At 40.6% G+C, this 20,965-nt stretch overlaps 2 protein-coding genes and 1 non-coding gene across 8 annotated transcripts in view; 2 read left to right on the top strand and 1 right to left on the bottom strand.

The window, feature by feature from the left end:
- The window catches only part of SPMIP2 (sperm microtubule inner protein 2), a 143,968-nt gene that overhangs the window by 114,966 nt on the left and 8,037 nt on the right, over positions 1-20,965 (top strand). For both annotated transcript variants that reach the window (XM_055276288.2, XM_055276287.2), the window contains one exon: positions 9,028-9,217. In XM_055276288.2, the coding sequence (XP_055132263.1) occupies positions 9,028-9,217 (190 nt within the window). The remainder of the gene's footprint in view (positions 1-9,027; positions 9,218-20,965) is intronic.
- Positions 14,813-14,890, top strand: LOC129481446 (small nucleolar RNA SNORD55/SNORD39). Its single transcript, XR_008657436.1, has one exon. It is a non-coding gene; the product is annotated as a small nucleolar RNA SNORD55/SNORD39 (small nucleolar RNA).
- FNIP2 (folliculin interacting protein 2) overlaps positions 16,239-20,965 on the bottom strand; it is a 136,824-nt gene continuing 132,097 nt past the window's right edge. For all 5 annotated transcript variants that reach the window (XM_055276280.2, XM_055276278.2, XM_055276276.2 and 2 more), the window contains one exon: positions 16,239-19,809. In XM_055276280.2, coding sequence (XP_055132255.1) covers positions 19,731-19,809 — 79 coding nt within the window. In that variant the 3' untranslated portion in view covers positions 16,239-19,730. The remainder of the gene's footprint in view (positions 19,810-20,965) is intronic.

Raw genomic sequence — 20,965 nt, 5'->3', positions numbered from 1 at the left:
ATGCAGAAAAAGCATTTGACAAAAACTCTAACCCTTTTTCATGATGAAAAACACTCGACAAACTAGGAATAGAAGGGGATGTTCTTAGCCTGACTGTATTAGTTTGCTTGCACTGCTGTAACAAAATACCACAGACTGGATGGCTCAACAACAGAGATTAATTTTCTCACAGTTCTGGAGCTAGAAATTCAAGATCAAGGTACTGTTAGGGTTGGTTCCTGGTAAGGCCACTCTTCTTGGCTTGGAGGTGGCTATTTTCTGTGTCCTTACATGGTTTTTCTATGTGCATATGCAGAGAGATAGCTCTCTAGTGTCTCTTTCTCTTTTTATAAGGACATCAGTCCTATTGGATAAAGGCCCCACCCTTATGACCTCACCTAACCTTTATTATCTCCTTATAGGTCCTATCAGCAAATAGGATCACCTTGGGGGTTAGGATCTCAACATATAAACTTGGGGAGAAAACCAGCCTATAACATTGATAAAGTGCATCTATAAAAAAACCACAGAGAATATAATATTTATGGTAAAAAACTGCATGTGTTTATTCTATGATCAAAGACAAGACAAGCATGTCAGTTCTCACTATGTTTGTTCATCCTCGTGATAGGTATTCTAGCCAGGGCACTTAGATAGAAAACAAAATAAAAGGTGTCATATTGGAGAAGAAGAAGTAATACTATCTCTAGTTGCTGATAACATGATCTTATATATAAAAAATCCTAAGGAATCTACATAAAATCCATTAGAACTAATAAGTTCAGTAGGTCACAGTATAAGATCAAGATACAAAAATCAATTGTATTTTTTACATTAGCAATGAATAGTCTAAAATGAAATTAAAACAATTTCATTTATAATATCAAAAGAATAAGATATTTAGAAGTAAATTTAACAAGCACAAAATGTGCACACTGAAAACAAAACATCATTGAAAGAAAGTAAAGACCCAAATAAATAGAAATACATATTCATTAACTAGAAGACTTAATATATTCTTCTCTAAATAGATCTACAGATTCAGTGCAGTCCCTATCAAAATCTCAACTGGCTTCTTTGTAGAAATCGACAAAAGTATCCTAAAATTCAAATGGAAATATAAGGGATCCAGAATAGTCAAAAACAAAAGTATCCTAAAATTCAAATGGAAATATAAGGGATCCAGAATAGTCAAAACAATCTTAGAACAAAGTTGGAGAACTCACACTTTTCTGTTTCAAAACTTACTATAAAGCTACAGTAATCAAGACAGTATGGTACTGGCATAAAGATAGATATATAAATCAAAGGAATAAATTTTAGAGTCCAGAAATAAACCCTTACATTTATGGTCAACTAACTTTAACAAGGTTGCTGAGACAATTCAATATGTTAAAATAGTCTTTTTGACAATGGTGCTGGGATGACTGAATATCCACCAAGTGATGAATATGTATAAACTATTATATATCCATATCATGAAATAATATTTGGCCATAAAAAGGAATGAAGTACATTCTACAACATGGACAATTCTTGAAATCATTATTCTAACTGAAAGAAGACAAAAGGCCACATTTTGTATGATTCCATTTATATAAAATGTTCCCAATAGGCAAATGCATAGAGATAGAAATCGCTAGGGGCTGGAGGAAGGGGAGAATGGGGGACTGAGTGTTAATGAATATAAAGTATCTTTTTGGGGTTGGTGAAAATGTCTGAAATTATTAAGTGGTGGTGATTGCATAATCTTTTGAATATAATAAAACCCTACTGAATTGTTCACTTAAATGTCTGTGGATTCAATTGTATATGAATTATATCTCGATTTAAAAGTGACCTAAAACATGATTGAATGATATGATCTAACAATCTGGATCTAGTGATATAAAATCAATTTATTTAATCAGCGGATATATACAGTATCTTCTTCTAGACATTTGGGGATGTCTCAGAGATATCTGACCATGTTCCTCTCCCCTTCCTCCACAATACAGTCTTAGATCCACTAGGTGCAGCCTGGCAAAGGGATTGTCTGCCCCAGAGTGGGGAGTTGGGGGACTGTGGTGGTCCAGAGCAGAGTGAGAAGGGTTCTGCTGGGGAGAGCATCCTGGGCTGGGATGTTCGGTTCCAAGTGGTGTGAGGAGGGCATACACAAGGCAGAGGGGGGTGGCAGTAGCATTGGGAGATTGGTTATAGACAAGGAGGCAGATCAAAAAAGTAAACATGTAAGGCCGGGCGCAGTGGCTCATGCCTGTAATCCCAGCACTTTGGGAGGCCAAGGTGGGCAGATCACGGGATCAGGAGATTGAGACCATCCTGGCTAACACAGTGAAAACCCATCTCTACTAAAAATACAAAAAAATTAGCTGGGTGTGGTGGCGGGCACCTGTAGTCCCAGCTACTTGGGAGGCTGAGGCAGGAGATTGGCATGAATCCAGGAGGTGGAACTTGCAGTGAGCCAAGATTGCACCACTGCACTCCAGCCTGGGTGACAGAGCAAGACTCTGTCTCAAAAAAAAAAAAAAAAAAGTAAATATGTAGAAGGAAATGGGAGCCAGGTTTATCACTCTAGTAGAAGAAATTTACAAATATGGCAAGGGAGAAAACTATAGCTCAGGAACAGTGTCACCCCTATAGCAATAAGGATGTTTAACACCAAGATCTTGGGTTTTTAAATACCATTCTCCATGAAAAGGAACTAGAGTTCTGTATTAATCTTTTCTTGCACTGCTATAAAGATATATCTGAGACTGGGTAATTTATAAAGAAAAGAGGCTTAATTGGCTTACAGTTCTGCAGGCTGTACAGGCTTCTGCTTCTGGGGAGGGCTCAGAAAACTTACAATCATGGCAGAAGATGAAGGGAAAGCAAAAGCAGGCACATCTTCCTATAGCCAATAGGAGAGAGAAAGAGTGAAGTGGGAGGTGCTACACACTTTCTTTTTTTCTTTTTCTTTTTCCTTTTTTTTTTAAATTTTGAGATGGAGTCTCACTCTGTCACCCAGGCTGGAGTGCAGTGGTGTGATCTCAGCTCACTGCAACCTCCACCTCCCAGGTTCAAGCAATTCTTGTGCCTCAGCCTTCCAAGTAACTGGAATTACAAATGCGTGCCACCATGTCTGGCTAATTATTTTTGTATTTTTAGTAGAGACGGGGTTTCACCATATTGGACAGGCTGGTCTTGTACTCCGGACCTCTGGTGATCTGCCTGTCTTGGCCTCCCAAAGTGCTGGGATTACAGGCTTGAGCCACTGTGCTCAGCCTACACACTTTCAAACAACCAGATCTTGTGAGAACTCTGTCACGAGACAGCACTACAGGGATTATTGGGGGAACCCACCCCCAATATTTAAACGTAGGTTCTTTATTTTCCATAAGTGTCAGCCGGCTAAGAAATAAAGAGAAAGAGTATAAAGAGAATAATTTTACGGCTGGGTCACCAGGGGTGACATCACATATCGGTAGGACCATGATGCCCACCTGAGCCTCAAACCAGCAAGTTTTTTATTAAGGGTTTCAAAAGGGGAGGGGGTGTAATAACAGAGTAGGTACAAAGATCACGTGCTTCAAAGGGCAAAAAGCAGAACAAAGATCACATGCTTCTGAGGGAACAGGACAAAGGGCAAAAGCAGAACTACTGATAAGGGTCCAACAAAGATCACAAGGCAAAGGGCAAAAGCAGAACTACTGATAAGGGTCTATGTTCAGTGGTGCATGTATTGTCTTGATAAACATCTTAAACAATAGAAAACAGGGTTCAAGAGCAGAGAACTGGTTTGACCACAAATTTACTAGGGCGGAGTTTTTTCCCCATCCTAGTAAGCCTGAGGGTACTGCAGGAGACCAGGGCGTATCTCAGTCCTTGTGTCAACTGCATAAGACAGACACTCCCAGAGTGGTCGTTTATAGATCTCCCCCCAGGAATGCATTCCTTTCCCAGGGTATTAATATTAATATTCCTTGCTAGGAAAAGAATTTAGTGATATCTCTCCTACTTGCATGTCCATTTATATGCTCTCTACAAGAAGAAAAATATGGCTCTTTTTGCCTGACCCCACAGGCAGTCAGACCTTATGGTTGTCTTCCCTTTTTCCCTAAAAATCGCTGTTATTCTGTTCTTTTTCAAGGTGCACTGATTTCATATTGTTCAAACACACATGTTTTACAATCAATTTACACAGTTAACACAATTATCACAGTGGTCCTGAGGTGACGTACAACCTCAGCTTACGAAGATAATAGGATTAAGAGATTAAAGTAAGGACAGGCATAAGAAATTATAAAAGTATTATTTAGGAACTGATAAATGTCCATGAAATCTTCACAATTCATCTTCCTCTGCTGCAGCTCCAGCTGGTCCCTCCATTCGGGGGTCCCTGACTTCCTACAACAGGGGATGGTGCTAAATGATTAGAACCACCCCCCCCCAGTAATCCAATCCCCTCCCACCAGGCCCCACCTCCAACAAGTTCCTTCACAAAATGGATTATTCCAGGGCTGGGGTGGGAAAAGATGACCCTGGAACATCTTTTGTGCCAAAACATAAGGAAGCGTATGAAGAATAACTTCATACACTGTCAAAAGGGACATGTCAAAAGGACACGGAAGCCAGATTGAAGGGGCTACTACTAGCCAAATCTGGGATAACTTGAGCATCAAAATGAACAATGTTAGTGATGGATTATTACTTACTGGATAAAGCAGGAAACCGTGAGCCCATACTGAAATACATAGATTTAAACAAATACATTTCATATGGGATGAGATTTTTACATAATTCCAAAGTACTTTTCCAAAAAGTACTAATAACAAGAAATGTGATGGTATAAAGGAGAATTCTGGTAGGTAGCATTTTAAGCAAGTGACCTAAGTGAACATTATCAGTAATGGGACAACTCAAAATTATGGTCATTCTGTGTTATTCCTGTCCAAAGATGCATAACCCCAATCTAACCAAGAGGAAACATAAGAAACCCAAATTGAGGGACATCTACAAAATAACTGGCCTGGATTCTACAAAAGTATCAAGGCTATGTGAAAGTCACAGGAAGACTGAGAAACGGTTCCAGATTGAAGGAGACATAAAAACTAATGTAACACGTGATTCTAAACTGGATTCTTTTGCAAAATGGCTGTTATTGGGATGCCTGGCCAAACTTGAATGGTGTCTGAGCATTCGATGGTAGTAATATAAAAATGTTAATTTTCCCATTTTCTCTGCTTTTGACGGTTATGTTGAGGTTATGTAGAATGTCCTTGTTTGTGGGAATTACACACTGATGTACTTGGGGATGATAGGTATCCTGTCAACAACTTGGGGGATGATAGATATCCTGTCAACAACCAGTACTTTTAACTGGTTTGAGAAAAGATTTTGTACTGTGCTTCCAACTTTTCTATAAGCTTCAGGTTGTTTCAAAAAACAACAAAAAAGAAAAGTATCTGACTAAGGGGCCTATTTAGTGTAATAATTAAATAGTAAGAATGTTGCACTGAAAATGTCTGGTGATGGTGTTCATTGTGGGGCATGCGTGTGTTTGCTGCTATTTTGTGTGTGCACCTGACACCTACCCATCACGTGGGCCTGGCACTCATGGCCCATCTGGAGCCAAACCTTCTGCTCCTTGGTTTGTCTCTTTAGACTTTGGGTCCCATCTGGGGCCCAGTTCAATACAGTGTGGGTAAATCCCCATAGTTGATGTGGCCAGTATATTTGTAAAACCTTTAATATCTTCTAACTACATCTAATTTTTAACTTTCTATTGCTTCTGGTGATCCCAATTTCAGGGACGTAGGAGATACTGAATTTAAAAGATAATAAAATATTTTAGCACTTAAGTGAAGACTAAAGACGGGCAAGGATTTTTCTTTTCTAAACTCTTCTATATAGTTACTTGTATAACATGTTAAAGAAAAGGTGACCTTTGCATGAAATAGTTTTCCCATGCATCATTAATCAAGCTAATATAAACTATAAGCACTATCTGTTGCTTACATTCTCACCATCAGCTCTCCTGCCTTTTAAGCTTTCTTGAAATTATTTCCAGCTATTAATCTGTACTTGTAAATAACACAACTCAGAAAAACTGGACCGCAGGGATCCTGTCCTACATAGCTGCCTGGCAGGAGGGGATAGAGGCTGTAGAGCAGGTGGGGTGAAGGGAGTGGGAGGGAAGGCAGGCACCCTTCATGTCACTCGGTTCTGGTCTTCCCTGTCCTTCCGTCTTCCTCCATTCTCCAAGATTAGTTGAGTGTCAATTACGTGTCAGGCAGGGTAATGGCACTGGGGAGCCAACGACAAATGAGATACACTCTGGACCTTTTAAGGAGCACTGAATTTGTAGAAAGAGAGACTGCTGAGCTAGGAATTCAAGAATATTCTAATAGTTTCTACAAAAGAAGTCAGGCCGGGCATGATGGTTTACGCCTGTAATCCCAGCACTTTGGGATGCCGAGGCGGGTGGATCACCTAAGGTCAGGAGTTTGAGACTAGCCTGGATAACATGGTGAAACCCTGTCTCTACTAAAAATACAAAAATTAGCCAGGCATGGTGGGCGCCTGTAATCCCAGCTACTTGGGAGGCTGAGGCAGGTAAATTGCTTGGACCTGGGAGGCAGAGGTTGCAGTGAGCTGACATCACGCCATTGCACTTCAGCATGGGAGACAGAGAATGTGTCTCAAAAAAAAAAAAAAAAAAAAGTCAAATAGTGCTATTAAAGGAGAAAAATTGCTTCAAGACAGGAACAAAAAGTCTTCATGGAAAAGGTAATGTTTAAAGCCCCAACTTAGTTGCAGTTTTCCAGGAAAGAAGGAGGAGAGGGAATCACAAGCAGAGGAAATCGAAGCAAAAGGCTGTGAGTCTCAGAGTGCAGCTTCTTTGGAGCTCATCGAGGGGAAGGTGAAGGCAAAAGGAAGGACTGTGTGTGTCTGAAAGTAGAGACAGGCTGAGGAGAGTGGGCCAGAAGCATCAACTGAAGTTGGACCTTTTATTTTCTCCCCTGCTCTGTCACCCAGGCTGGAGTGCAGTGATGTGATCTTGGCTCACCGCAATCTCCGCCTCCCAGGTTCAAGTGATTCTCCTGCCTTGGCCTCCCAAGTAGCTAGGATTACAGGCATGCACCACCACACCCGGCTAGTTGTTTGTATTATAACTATTTTTTTTTTTTTTTAGATGGAGTCTTTTTTTGTCACCCAGGCTGGAGTGTAGTGGCGCAATCTTGGCTCACTGCAACCTCTACCTCTTGGGTTCAAGTGATTTTCCTGCCTCGGCCTCCTGAGTAGCTGGGACTACAGGCGCGTGCCATTACACCCAGCTAATTTTTTGTATTTTCAGTAGAGACTGGGTTTTGCCATGTTGGCCAGGATGGTCTTGATCTCCTGACCTCGTGTTCTGCCTGCCTGAGCTTCCCAAAGTGCTGGGATTACAGGCATGAACCACCACACCCAGCAGGACCATTTTTAAAAAGAAAGCAGACAGGCCAGGTGGTGACTCACACCTGTAATCCCAGCACTTTGGGAGGCTGAGGCGAGAGGACGGCCTGAGGACAGGAGTTCAAGACCAGCCTGGTCGACATGGTGAAACCCTATCTCTACTAAAAATACAAAAATTTACTGGGCGTGGTAGTGCTCACCTGTAATCTCAGCTACTTGGGAGGCCGAGGCAGGAGAATTGCTTGAACCTGGGAGGTGGAGGCTGCAGTGAGCAGAGATCGTGTCATCACACTCCAGCCTGGATGACAGAGTGAGACTCCATCTCTACAGACATACATACATACATACATACATACGTACATACATAAGACAAAAGCAGACAAAAACCAAACAGCAACAACAAACTCCCCTGCATGCTACACTGAGGAGCGCAGACTTAATTCTAGGATGATGAGATGTCAGGGGAGGGTCTGCTGGAGACAGCCATGGTCACTTCCCTCCCACCACAGGGATTCTGTGATTGTCAGGAGCAGGAAGGAACTGCCTGACCTCTGTATGCTGGGAGAATTGCTCACACGCTTGCTTCACTGAGATCTCTGTTCAAACATTACCTCATCCTCTCCTGTCTAACCTCATGAAAATAGCATGCCCAAGATTTTCTACTCATCTGCCTTAATTTTTCTTCCTAGTACTTCCCAAATATTTCAGTTATCTGTTTATTTTTTTGTCTCCCCCACAGGTATATAAGCTCTATGACAACAGGGGCTTTGTCTTATTACTGCTGGTCCCCACGGTGCCTTGTACTGTGCCAGCCATGTAGAAAATGCCTGTAGATTCTTGAGTGAGTGAAGGGCGATGCAAATCTCCCACAAATCATGGTCCAAAGACCTTGGGAACCCACAGACTCAGATTCTAGAAAGAGAACTTTGTAGTCCCCAAGCGGCTCTTGCAGCCCAGGTGGAAGGATGGTGAATAAGAAGTCCCAAGAGGCTCTCTAAGCAACAACAGCTTTCCAAATGAGTTGGCAGATCCCTACCTTTACAATCCTGTTTCTGTCTGTTCCCCAGAGTCAGCCTTTTATAATGGAAAGGCAGGGCTGAGATAATGTTCTAATTTAGGGTTGTTAGAACTTAGCCAAGGATCTCACCAGGGAAAGAGGAAGAAGCCTAGATCTTTCCTCTAAAATGCAGTCCAAAGCCAGAGCTTGGAATAGAAAAGCTGGTGTTTTCCTGAATGTCCATGAGACCTCAAAATGGATAGGCCGTGTCCTTCAGGAGATCACATGGGTCTCATGAAGCCTCAGCGTTAGCATATCACCTTCAACTTCACAGCATCTTCCGTGCTTGGCTCTGAATGGACAGTAGTGCATTCATCAACAAGCTTCCTAGACAGGTATCCATCTAGGGGGTGGTTCTTTGGATCTCTAGCAGTCCAGTGATGTAGAGTAGAGAGTCCAGAAACTTCCCAGGATGGGTCAGGTCTTCAGCTTTCCTAAGCCACATGGCTAGAATCACCTTAAATTACTAGAAAAACAGACAAGTCTCAACTATCTGAAAACTGGTGGTCTTGTTTCTAGATCTTTTCCATTTGAGAACCAATGTGTTCCTATTCCAGGCAACCAAAACCTCATGTCCTGGATATGCAAGGAAAACAGAGTCGCGCTTCTTTTGCCTGGCATATGAGTGCTTTCGAGGACACTGATCAGAGAAATTCCAAATGGGCTATTCTTGTTAGGCAGAGTAAGTCATCATTGCCAAGAGCTTCCAAACCATCTAAGCTGCCGAAGCTACCAAAAAAGGAAAAGGTATGATTTTTTACTTTTCTAAATCATCATAGAAAAAGTCTGGCTGCTTTAACGTATAAATTAGGGAGAGGTTTCTCATAGTAATACCAATAATCAGTTTCGTGGCTTCTTTTAACCTATTGAAGCATTGTGTAATTTATACTGGATTGCCACAGTGATGTTTATTCAGTGGGTAAGTGGGCATTATTCCCCTTTTATAGTTAAAGAAAACAAGAGATTGTGTCCTCAGAATTTCTTATCATTAGGTTTAACCTTGGGAGAATGGCCACCCCTGTGAGTTACAAGAGCTGAGAAAGCACCGTTTGTGAGATGGAGGTAAATCTGTAACTCCCCTCAAAACCTCACACGGGTTAGCGGAGTAAGCTCATACCCATTCAAATTCTAGGTTTTCCCCTAAACTATTTATGGAATCTTGGGCAAGTTGCATAATTTTCCTGTATGGGTTTTTATAAGTAAAATGGGGATTTTTGTATCTGTTTTAAATATTTTATAGAGTTCGGAGGAGAATTAAAGAATGTGGAAGTATATATTCAACAACGATTTCCTGAGGTCTGTGTACAAACCATTCGCCAATAATAGCTTTCTGTCTAATCCCACAGCACAGTGAACTTTGCAGGCATCCAGTTTTTCAATAGAGTTTGACAGCAGATATCCATGCTAGAAAAAGGAATAGAATAGCTCAGGCCCATTCAGAAACTCCTGTTCCTTACGCACCGAAAGACATCTTGCTCTTTTGGAGAATCTTGCCAATTTATTAGAATATTACTCACCCTCTGTTGCCAGAGATCTGATTCATCAGCAAGTCATCATGTCTATTTGAGACACTCTGTGATGGAAGGAGACTTAGCTGTCCTCCTCAGTAGATCCTGACCTTAGGAATACTTCGTATTGAAAAAGGGAACAGTTTGACATCTAACATTTTAATGTAGTCTGAATTTTGAGATGGGTCCAAGTGAAATGATTTATTGCAGTGTGTGGAGGAGGGCTTGGATTAGTTACTTTCTGTCACTGAACTAATTTTGTGTCGGATTACAGCTATTACGGACTAAATTATCCCAAACGCTTCTATCATTCACCAAATCCAGTTGAAATATTTTTTGCATTAAAAAATCTGTTAAAAGACTTATTTTGATTTCGAATTTGTAGAGCGAGTTGTAACAACAGCACAAAGAACTTGATATACTCTTTCCCCAGCCCCATCTGTTGTTAATTTTATTTGCTTTTATGTTCACTTTCTTCCTCTCTCTCTTACACCATTTGAGTGCAAGTTGCAGACATGATGCCCCTCAACTTCTCTTTTTTTTTAAGATATGGGGGTCTCACTATGTTGCCCAGGCTGGAGTGCATTCATGGGCACAACCACAGTGCACCGCAGCCTTGAACTCCTAGGTTCAAACAATCCTCCCACCTCAGCCTCCTCAGTAGCTAGGACTACAGGCACAGATCCTGTGGAATAAATGGTCTACAGACCCTTTACTCCTAAACATTTCAGGGTGTATTTCCTAAGAACAAGGATGCTGTCTCACATAACGACAGTACAATTTATAAGATTCGGGAAATTTAACATTGATAGAGTATTATTACCTCATCTGAAGTCCATAGTCGAATTTTACTGAACAGCAGATGGTGGTGGTTCACACCTATAATCCCAGCACTTCGGGAGGCTGAGGTGGAAGAATCACTTGAGCCCAAGTTTGAGAGCAGCCTGGGCAACATAGTGAGACCTCGTCTCTACAAAAAACATAAAAAATTAGGCAGGGTTGGTGGTGCGCACCTGTAATCCCAGCTACTCAGGAGGCTGAGGTTGGAGGCTTGCTCGAGCACAGGCCTGCAAGTCTGCAGTGAGCTATGATTGCATCACTGCACTCCAGCCTGCGTGACAGACAGCCTGACTGTCTTAAAAAATAACAACAACAACAACAACAATAAGTATTAACTGACGACCTTTGTAATATTCTGATCCAGGATTCAATCTAGGACCATGTATTACATTGAGTTAGCACATCTCGTTAGTCCCCTTCAGTTTGGAGGAGTTCCTCACTCTGGTCTTTTATAACACGGACATTTTTGAGGAATCAAGGCCAGTTCTGTATCTTTCAGTTTGGGCTTGTCTGATGTTTCCTCATGAGTGGGTTCAGGTTACGTGTTTTTGTCAGGAATCCCAGATAAGTGATGTTGCCTCATGCTCAGTGCATCACATCAAGAGGCACCTGAGGTCGGTTTAACCCATTATTCCTGAGAGTAGTTGAGTACTTGGTCATACTCCTTCCATTCCAGAAATAAACAAAGTACTGAATCATTCAAAATAATTTATCTTTTTATCAATGAGGCTTTCTTCTAAACTTCCAGATATACTTTAGATACTTGTCCCACAAGTCCATTTTTTGGACTGTTCTGCAGAATTTGTGTGGATGCTTCAATAAATACTCAACCCCCGCTCTTTTACATGAATCCTCTTTAGGGAAAATAAATTGGAACAAGTGTTCTTATATACTCGAAAGCAAATAATGAATACCACATGTGAAAAGCCTCCAACGCAGTGCCTCACACATAGCCGCCAATGAATGGCTATCATTACTATTCTTACTTCAGATGCCAACACATTTTCCATTCTTACGCGACAAGAATCAGAACCATGCACTGAAAGTCTCTTAAGTAGAAATTTGTCTGTGTTACTGGGTGACTTGGGGAAAATTTTAAAAGCTTAAACCTATAGACAGTATCACAAGCTTTCCCATCAAAATAGATGGTTGAAAATGGGAATATTTTATATCCATGCTTTGAGTTTGGTTTTCCATGTATAAACTTGTTTAGACAGCTTAATTACAATGTTTCTAAAAAGTACAATTTATGAGATTTAACAGTATGTATCATTCTTGTATACATTTACCCAAAAATGCTCTTAAAAATACTTCTGGAAATCCATTGGGCAAGTCTCTAAACCGCTTCTTCTATAATGCCCTAATCTCTCTTTTTAAATCACAAAATGTCTCTTAAGTTCTATCTTGTATTCCATTCATTATTTTCCCCTTCTGGATTTCTGGTAGTTTTTTTTCCTTCATATAATAGCTACCTAAGCGTTGTACAATTTACGTGCATATGATAGACACTTTTAATGTAATTCATTTCTATTTCATTTCTTTGCTGGCAAATATTCTCATTGTCCCCCTTCATTCCAATACATGGACTTCAGTCTCAGTGACTGACACATTCTTTTCCTCATCCACTCGAGTTTGAGAGCAGTATTCTCAAATTTTAAAGGTCATAGAAATCACTTGGGGATCATGTTAAGATGCAGATTATGATTCAGTAGGTCTGAAATGCGGTTTGAGGTTTTGCATTTCTGTCAAGCTCCCAGGAAATGCAGTTAGTTGTTGCTGGTCTGAGGACCTTGAGTAGCAAGGTGCTGGAGGATTTGACAATGAATTGAATTTTGTGCTAGGAACAGGGGGGACTTGATGAGGCAAAGGGAAGAGGGAATGGGGGGGATTTGATGAGACAAAGGGAAGTCTATTCTAGGAAGAATAGACAGGGCAAAGACAATAACCTAGCACCTTTGAGGAAGTACATGTGGTTCAATGTGGCTGGAATATAGAACGCAGAATTATCTGATGAGGCTGGAGAAGATGAATCAGCTGGGTCACTGGAGTGCACAGGGCTGGGCTTTTATTTATTTTTTTGAGACGGAGTCTCGTTCTGTTGCCCAGGCTGTAGTGTAGTGGCACAATCTCGGCTCACTGCAGCCTCCGCCTCCTGGGTTCAAGTGATTCTCCTGCCTCAGCCTCCCGAGTAGCTGGGATTACAGGCGCTGGCATGAGCCACTTCCCCGGGCCTTTCCACCACTTTTAACGAAATGTTACCTCGTTCCTTCTCAGAGGGTTGTTTTCCAACTCTTTGCAACACATATTCAGAGACTATGTGACATCTATGCCAACCTTTATGAGATAACTCTCAAGTTGGTACTGTTTATGATGTTAAAGATATTTGCTTGGAAGTCTACTTCCTGTAACTTGGAATGACGATTTTCTGATCCTACTCAACTCCACTTTCGGTTATCATACCGTATCATTGGACTGATCTCCTCAGTATCTGTATCAGTCAGGGTTCTCCAGAGAAACAGAACCAATGATGTGTGTGTTGTGCCTGCAGGAGAGCAAGAGCCAGGGACGGGTGTTTATTTTTAGGAGTTGGCTCCTGTGATTGTGGAAGTTGGCAAATCCAAACGCAGCAGGGTGGGCCAACAGGATGGAGACGCTGGGAGGAACTGATGTTGCAGCTCCAGCCTGAAGGCAGTTTGCAGGCAGAATTCTCTCTTCCTGGGGGATCTTCAGTCTTTCTCTTAAGACCTTCAACAGGTTGAATGAGGCCCACCCACATTATGGAGGATAAATAGCTTTATTCAAGGTCTACTGACTTAAATATTAATCTCACCTAAGAAATACCTGCACAGCATTGGGCTGGGAGGGGTGGCTCATGCCTGTAATCCCAGCACTTTGGGAGGCCAAGGCAGGCAGATCATCTGAGGTCAGGAGTTCAAGACCAGCCTGACCAACATGGGGAAACCCTGTCTCTACTAAAAATACAGAATTAGCTGGGCATGGTTGTGCATGCCTGTAATCCCAGCTACTCAGGAAGGCTGAGGCAGGAGAATCGCCTGAACTCAGGAGGCAGAGGTTGCAGTGAGCCGAGAACGTGCCATTGTACTCTAGCCTGGGCAACAAGAGTGAAACTCCGTCTCAAAAAATAATAATAATAAAAAATAAAATAAAATAAATACCTGCACAGCATCATCCAGATTGGTGTGCTTGACCAAATATCTGATTACTATTGCCTAGCCAAGATGACACATAAAATTAACCATCGCAGGCCAGAGCTGGGGCTCATGCCTATAATCCCAACGGTTTGGGAAGCTGAGGCAGGAAGATCATGTAAGGCCCAGAGTTCAAGACCAGCCTGGGCAACAGAGTGAGACCCTGTCTCTACAAAATTTTTTTTTGTTTTTTTGAGATGGAGTCTCACTGTTGCTCAGGCTGGAGTGCAGTGGCACAATCTCAGCTCACTGCAAGCTCCACCTCCCAGGTTCAAACGATTCTCCTGCTTCAGCCTCCCGAGTAGCTGGGACTACAGGCACGTGCCACCACGGCCGGCTAATTTTTTGTATTTTTTAGTAGAGGCAGGGTTTCACCGTGTTAGCCAGGATGGTCTTGATCTCCTGACCTCGTGATCTGCCCGCCTCAGCCTCCCAACGTGTTGGGATTACAGGTGTGAGCCATCGCGTCCAGCCCCCATTTTTTTTTTTTTAAATTAGCTGCGTGTGTTGGTGTATGCCTGTAGTCCCAGGTACTTGCGAGGCTGAGGCAGGAGGATACTTGAGGCCAGAAGTTTGAGGTTACTGTGAGCTATGATCATGCCACTGTACTCCAGCCTGGGTGACAAAGTGAGACCCTGTCTCTTAAAAAAAAAAAATAACCATCCCAGTACCCCTCTCATCCATTGTGAGGATTAAATGAGGTAATATACAGAAAGCATCTGACAGAACGGTCCAGACACTAGGGAACCAAAAAGCACTGTGGTGTGCATGTGCGTTTAAATCCTTTCATCAATGGCATGATTTTAAAGCTGTTTCACCCAAGTGCACAGCAGGGAAGCCATCCTTGGAGAACTGAGCATGCAGGAAAAGGCAAAAAAAGCTTCAGGGAAAAACACTTGAAATTTTCATTTATCAGAAAGGATTTTGAAATATCTACCGTAATTTCCCCCCCAGTCTTTAAGATAACATAACTCAGTACGGCATTATGTTGGTACCAACAGTTGCACTCGATGGCATATTTTTTCCTGAGAACAAATGTATCAGTGGACATCATGCCTTTTCTGAGCAAATATTTTGTAATGCCCCCTTTATTAGCCTAAAATAAAATTTACAAATATACTCAGTTTATATCAAACCAATATAATGCCCTATTATACTGTAATTTAAAAGAAATTTAAAAGTAATTTATAATACTACTTTAATACATAAATATTAAGGCAGTAGATTAGAAAATATAATGAAGTTGGCCAGGCACAGTGGCTCACGCCTGTAATCCCAGCACTTTGGGAGGCCAAGGTGGGCGGATCTCCTGAGGTCAGGAGTTCGAGACCAGCCTGGCTAACATGGTGAAACCTCATTTCTACTAAAAATACAAAAAATTAGCCAGGTGTGGTGGTGCGTGCCTGTAACCCCAGCTACTTGGGAGGCTGAGGCAGGAGAATCACTTGAACCTGGGAGGCGGAGGTTGCAGAAAGCCGAGATTGCACCATTGCACTCCAGCTTGGGCAATAACATAAGAGTGAAACCCCATCTCAAAAAATATAATGAAGTAGGCATCCATATATACAGTCTTCATGAATGCAGGGGCTACAAATGAAGACTGATTGATAGAGATGTGCTGTATTGATGACTCAAATTCCATGGGTACCATAGCTACCAAACTACATTACCATTGGAAATGCAGTTTTCCTAAAGAAGTATATAAATTCTTGGTAAAGACCAAGTGACTGCTTCTTGCTAAAATTCTAAATCTTACAAAGTAAAACTCTTCCCTCAATTTATACAACAACTGCATTCCTGGAGAATGCATTATATACAAAAATCATGTAAAAATACATTGTGTTTTTATGTATAGCAGAATTATCTGCTTAATTATAAACAGGCTTTAGCCATATAAATGTCCAGCAGGACATTCAAGGGTTACACAGGAGGTGGGTGGGACAAGTCCTCATCCCATGGGGCTGCCTCTCACCTATCATCTGGTGCAGGACCTCTCGCCTATCATCTGAGCCCCCACCCTCTCTGTGCCAGTAACCCTAACCTGTCAGTCATTACGCTAACCAAAAATGTCCCCGCATTTCCAAAACAAACACCCCGGTTAAAAACCACTGAGATATATAATCAATCAGCTTGTTTTCAGCATGAATTGTTAGAAATGAGACCTCCACATTTTATTAAATGTAACAAATCGCATGCAGCACCAGGAAAATGTTCAAGATAAATTCAAAAGTTTTATTGCACCAAATGCCACAAAAAATGGATCAAAATAATACATAAACAAGTTAAAAAAAACTCCCACACAATGACATTGGTATCTATTCAAACTGATCAAAAACGAAGTCCTATCAATTTCTCTTATGGAGCTTCAAATAACAAATTCCAGAATTTTCTCGTTTTTGAAATACCACTTAAATTTAAGCATATTGCAATCTCACTTTCAAGATATATGGTTCATCCTATTTTGACATTTAAAAATTAACATTCAGAGGGGACTGCTTGATTTAGGCAAAAATTATATTAAAATATCCTCTCCCCCAAGCACAATAAAAAACAAATGGTTCACATTTACCAAGAGAAGCTGAAGACATTTTCAATTTAATGTGAAAGTATGCATGAACAAAATATTCTCTAAAGTACATATTAGTGGAAAAATCCAGACATTTAAAAGAATTTTGGGGTACTTTATATTCTTTATTTTTATGTACAACCAACTATAGTGAAGAACCTAAAAAGCTACAGACTAAGTTTTTATAAAATCTCAGGACCTAATTATAAGAGCCCAAACAACGGTTTAGTATCATTTAGCAAGCGGGGATTTTTCTCCCTCCAAAAACGTTAATTTTGAAAAATATGGTTAAGTTTAAAAAGTTGCAATGTGTAAACGGCAGTTCCGTGGGATGTGAAAAGATTATAGTTACTTTCATTAAAAAACAGCACACTTCAGAAAAATGGATTGAAGCCTGTACAAAAAGCTATTTAACACTGATAAAAAATAAAATACTTTGGAATTATGCACAAGTATGGAAGTTACATTTTAAATTTTCATTGTCATGTCTAAAACATACACAATTACCTTTACATTCATTTCACTTATCAATTTATTAAAAATAAAACTGCAACATGCTAGAAAGAGGTCCATCACAGGGACATTTACAGACTTCTGCTCTGTCATGCCTCACTAGCTTGCTTAGAAAAGCAAGATGCTACAAAAATTACACTCAACAGGTAAGACTTAAAAGTTGAAGAAACCCTAAAGGTAGAATCCTGTCAACTGAGGTAGATTTCTTTTCTTTTTTTAAAAAAATTGTTTTATGTTTTTTCTTGAGGTGGGCATGGGAGCGAGTGGGGTCCCTTTCTTGCCTCTGTGGCTAAGCCAGAACGAAGCCACTGGGTGGTGCACAGCGTGTGAGCGGTGGATCTCAACACAATTCTGTGAGGTTTTTTTTTTTTTTCTTTTTCGCTTTTAGGAAGAGGCTGAATTTAAGACAAAGAAAACTTGAATGTTAAATATTTAAAGGATTATAAAAGAGCAGCAACATTCTTGGTCTATTTTTGTAGGCAATAGATATGAGGATTAGGTTCTGACTGGAATCCTGAGTGTCATGGAGACAGCCCCCACATGTGACCCACCTGTAGTTTTCCAACAGGCATTTTTCCAAGAGTGAGTTTTGGAACATTAGATTAAGAGCAAATTAAATTTTCTCAGGCTTTGAGGGGCCTGGGCTGAATTTTTTTAATGTATAGAGTTTAGAGTCAACGATTTTAAAGCTCAGTGTCCCCTATATGGGTCTAATTATCAACATGCCACTATGTCCACGTTAGAATTGAACTGATTTATTTTCTATGAAACCCTGGAAGGTGGTGAATGAGGGAAAGTGCCCAAAACATGTAAACAAGAAAAAAGGAACTAGAGACGAGGGGAATGCTTTAAACTGTAAAAGCTGTAACATCAGCTCTGACAGTTTATTTACACGTAATGAGAAATGGATGTGGGGGGAGCTGAGCCACAGGTGAGGTTCCTTCTCTCTCTGTAACACAACAGCAAACGATGTCATGGAACTACAGAACTTAAAACACCAAAGTCAAATGCTAGGCAAAAGGAAATAGGAAAACATTAAGAAGAATGAACATTTCAATTTTCAATGAATGACATAAAATGATAAAGATCTTACAAACCTTAATGCACTCATCTACATTTTGCATCATTAAAAAAAAGAGGGAAACGTAGCAGTTCTGATTTTTATCAAATGAAAAAATTGAAGTCATTCTAGTCCCTAATAGGGAAATTACTTCATATTCTTAGGTTCAACCACACATGAAAAGAACTGGAATTCATAAAACAGTGGAAGGGAATCAGAGCCTGGTTAACTGCTTGAGATCTGCAAAGTGCTAAAGATGTTTTGCTTTGCTAGCTTAGCTCGTGTCCTTTAATGACCAATATTTAAAAGTCTTTTACTTTGCCCTGGATGTCAGTACATAGTCTTGTTTCACGGTCAGTAAACTAAAGTTTCTTTTATATTAACAGAAAATTAGGTTTTTTTTTTTTTTTTTGCATGAACTTTGGGAAATCATTTTGGTCGGTTTTATACAATGTGTAAGTTAATTTCTGGAAAGATGTTTTGAAAAGGATGCAGGAATTAGAAGGCACAGAAACGATAATATAAAAATTTAGATCATATATGAATTTTTTCTAAATGTTCAAGCTAATTGCTTTCATTAGTCATCCTGAACTGTTGCAGGTTTCATTTCCCACCAGGACAGCTGTGCCTTTTAAAGTAAAAATAGTCATTTGTATTAACCATAAGGAAAAAGTGGCTTCAGCTGGAAGAACTTACCAACCGAAACACTCTTGAGCTTATAGAAATAACTTTGGTAAATGGCCTCTCTTAAAAAGGCTGCTGAAAGCTCTAAAATATAAGGATAAAACATATGGTTTCAGCCTGTACACTTTGCTGCTACAAACTACATCTTGATGGGATTAAGAGGCTACATTGATTCTTGGGTTTATTGCACCAACAATCCATCTCTGACCTACCTGTGGCTGCATCTGAAACAAGGTAAACTCCAAGAAGAAATGAAAACAGTGGGTCCCTAAAGCACTCTTCCCAACAAGCAATTCTCTTACATGTTTTATGTCAAACAGTCACTGCTACAGCCACTGGAGCTGAAGATGGCACAATGTGGCTTTCTTTGCTTTACCTTGTGTAAAAAGCAAACTGTGACCCGGAATCCAAAGTCTGTATTCTGACTGTTGTCTCAGAATAGCAAAATATGTTTTCTCCAGTTTGGGGAGCTCATGCTTAAACTCGGAAGCAGTTTCCTACTGGAATGTTATGTACACTGCTGACCACCCCGCACAACTCACTTGTCTTTACTCTGCCCAAACAGCACAAGGCAATCTGTTGCAACAGCTTAGTGTTTAGCGCTTATGTTTCCTCCTACCAAAAAGGTCAGTTTCTTTGTTGATTCATGGGTAACAAATGGCCTAAAGTGTTCACGACAATCACAAACGCCATTATGTCAAGTAAACCTAAGTCTTCAATGAAGCATCAGCTTGACAGCAAAAACACAAAACAAAAAGGTGGAATGACTGTTTCTGTTTGCTCTTCTCATACTTTTGACATCAAAGAGAGCTTATTCCTTTCTCCTTCAGTTGAGAATTTGATTTTTTTCTTCCAAGGAAGAACTGTCCTGAGCTTTAGCTTATAAGAGTATTTGAGCCACATAAGGAGAATGAGTACTGGCAATAGCAGTCAACAGAGGCAGGTCGTTGGATTCAATCCTGAATATTGAGAAAAGAAAAGAATATTACTTTAAGAGAGCATGGTTTTATGAGAAAGTATTATTTCCAGGTACTAAGTTTGATAGATTATCATTTAAAACTAATGAAAAAGCAAAATAGATGGAAGGATAACAAACTTACTCTTTTAATAAAATATTCCAGTGGACACTGACCAGGGAGGCAAAGGGAGAGAAATACAGGACGTGTGTTGTGCCTGTGTGTGGACATAAAGCTCTTTTTCCCTTGGCAGGGGTCACCAGACTTTCTAACTTTCCTGTATTCCCTATATAACTTCATTGTATCATACTTTAAGGTTTTCTCCATTATAAACTCATTCTTCCAGCCAACACTTCTAAATGCATACTGATTTTTCACCTAAGTTCAAATTGGTCTTAGAAAAATGGTGATGGTAGCAATTTCTTAAAAAACATTGGGAATTTGTTCAGAGTTTATACTGGGATCCTCATTGAGCATTTAAGCCACAAGATTCTGAGAGCAAAGTGACACTAAAAGGTACTGGGTTAAGAGACATCATGGTTTCAAATGGACACAGCTTTGGCTGCCTCTCTTACAGCAGAGGTGGATACGGTATGGGCACTGGCTAAAAATGATGCCAGGTGCCATGAAAAAAAAAAATTGAACTGTTTCAGTTTGTGGACTATGTCCTAATTCTTACCCTTGAATTCCTCAAAATAAAAAAGTATCTGGCATTACCTCATGGAGTTTTCCAGTCCTTCTCCAGTAATGCTACATACAGATCTGATTTCAGAGTGCACAGAGGTTCTCTAGGACTTTTAGTGCTACTGGCCCTGACTATGGGAGGAAGGGGATAAAGGAAGGATGAACATGAGTCCACTAATAATGCATTAAGAGGACCTAGAGATGAGTGCAAAGGGGAATAAAAGCTTATGATTACACATGTTGATGATGCACACCTGTAAGTGTCAAGGACGAGGTAAAGTCCTTGAAATGTAAGGTACACATTTGGCAATGGAAAATCTAATAAGGCCAGATGGCCAAATAGGAACAGCTCCGGTCTGCAGCTCCCAGCAAGATCGATGCAGAAGGTGGGTGATTTCTGTATTTCCAACTGATGTACCTGGCTCATCTCATTGGGAGTGGATGGACAGCGGGTGCAGCCCACGGAGGGCGAGTA

The sequence above is a fragment of the Symphalangus syndactylus genome, chromosome 4 (genome assembly GCF_028878055.3).
Source record: "Symphalangus syndactylus isolate Jambi chromosome 4, NHGRI_mSymSyn1-v2.1_pri, whole genome shotgun sequence".
NCBI lineage: Eukaryota > Metazoa > Chordata > Mammalia > Primates > Hylobatidae > Symphalangus > Symphalangus syndactylus.
Note: the sequence above shows the minus strand (reverse complement) of the source record. Positions and strands in the feature narration are given on the sequence as shown.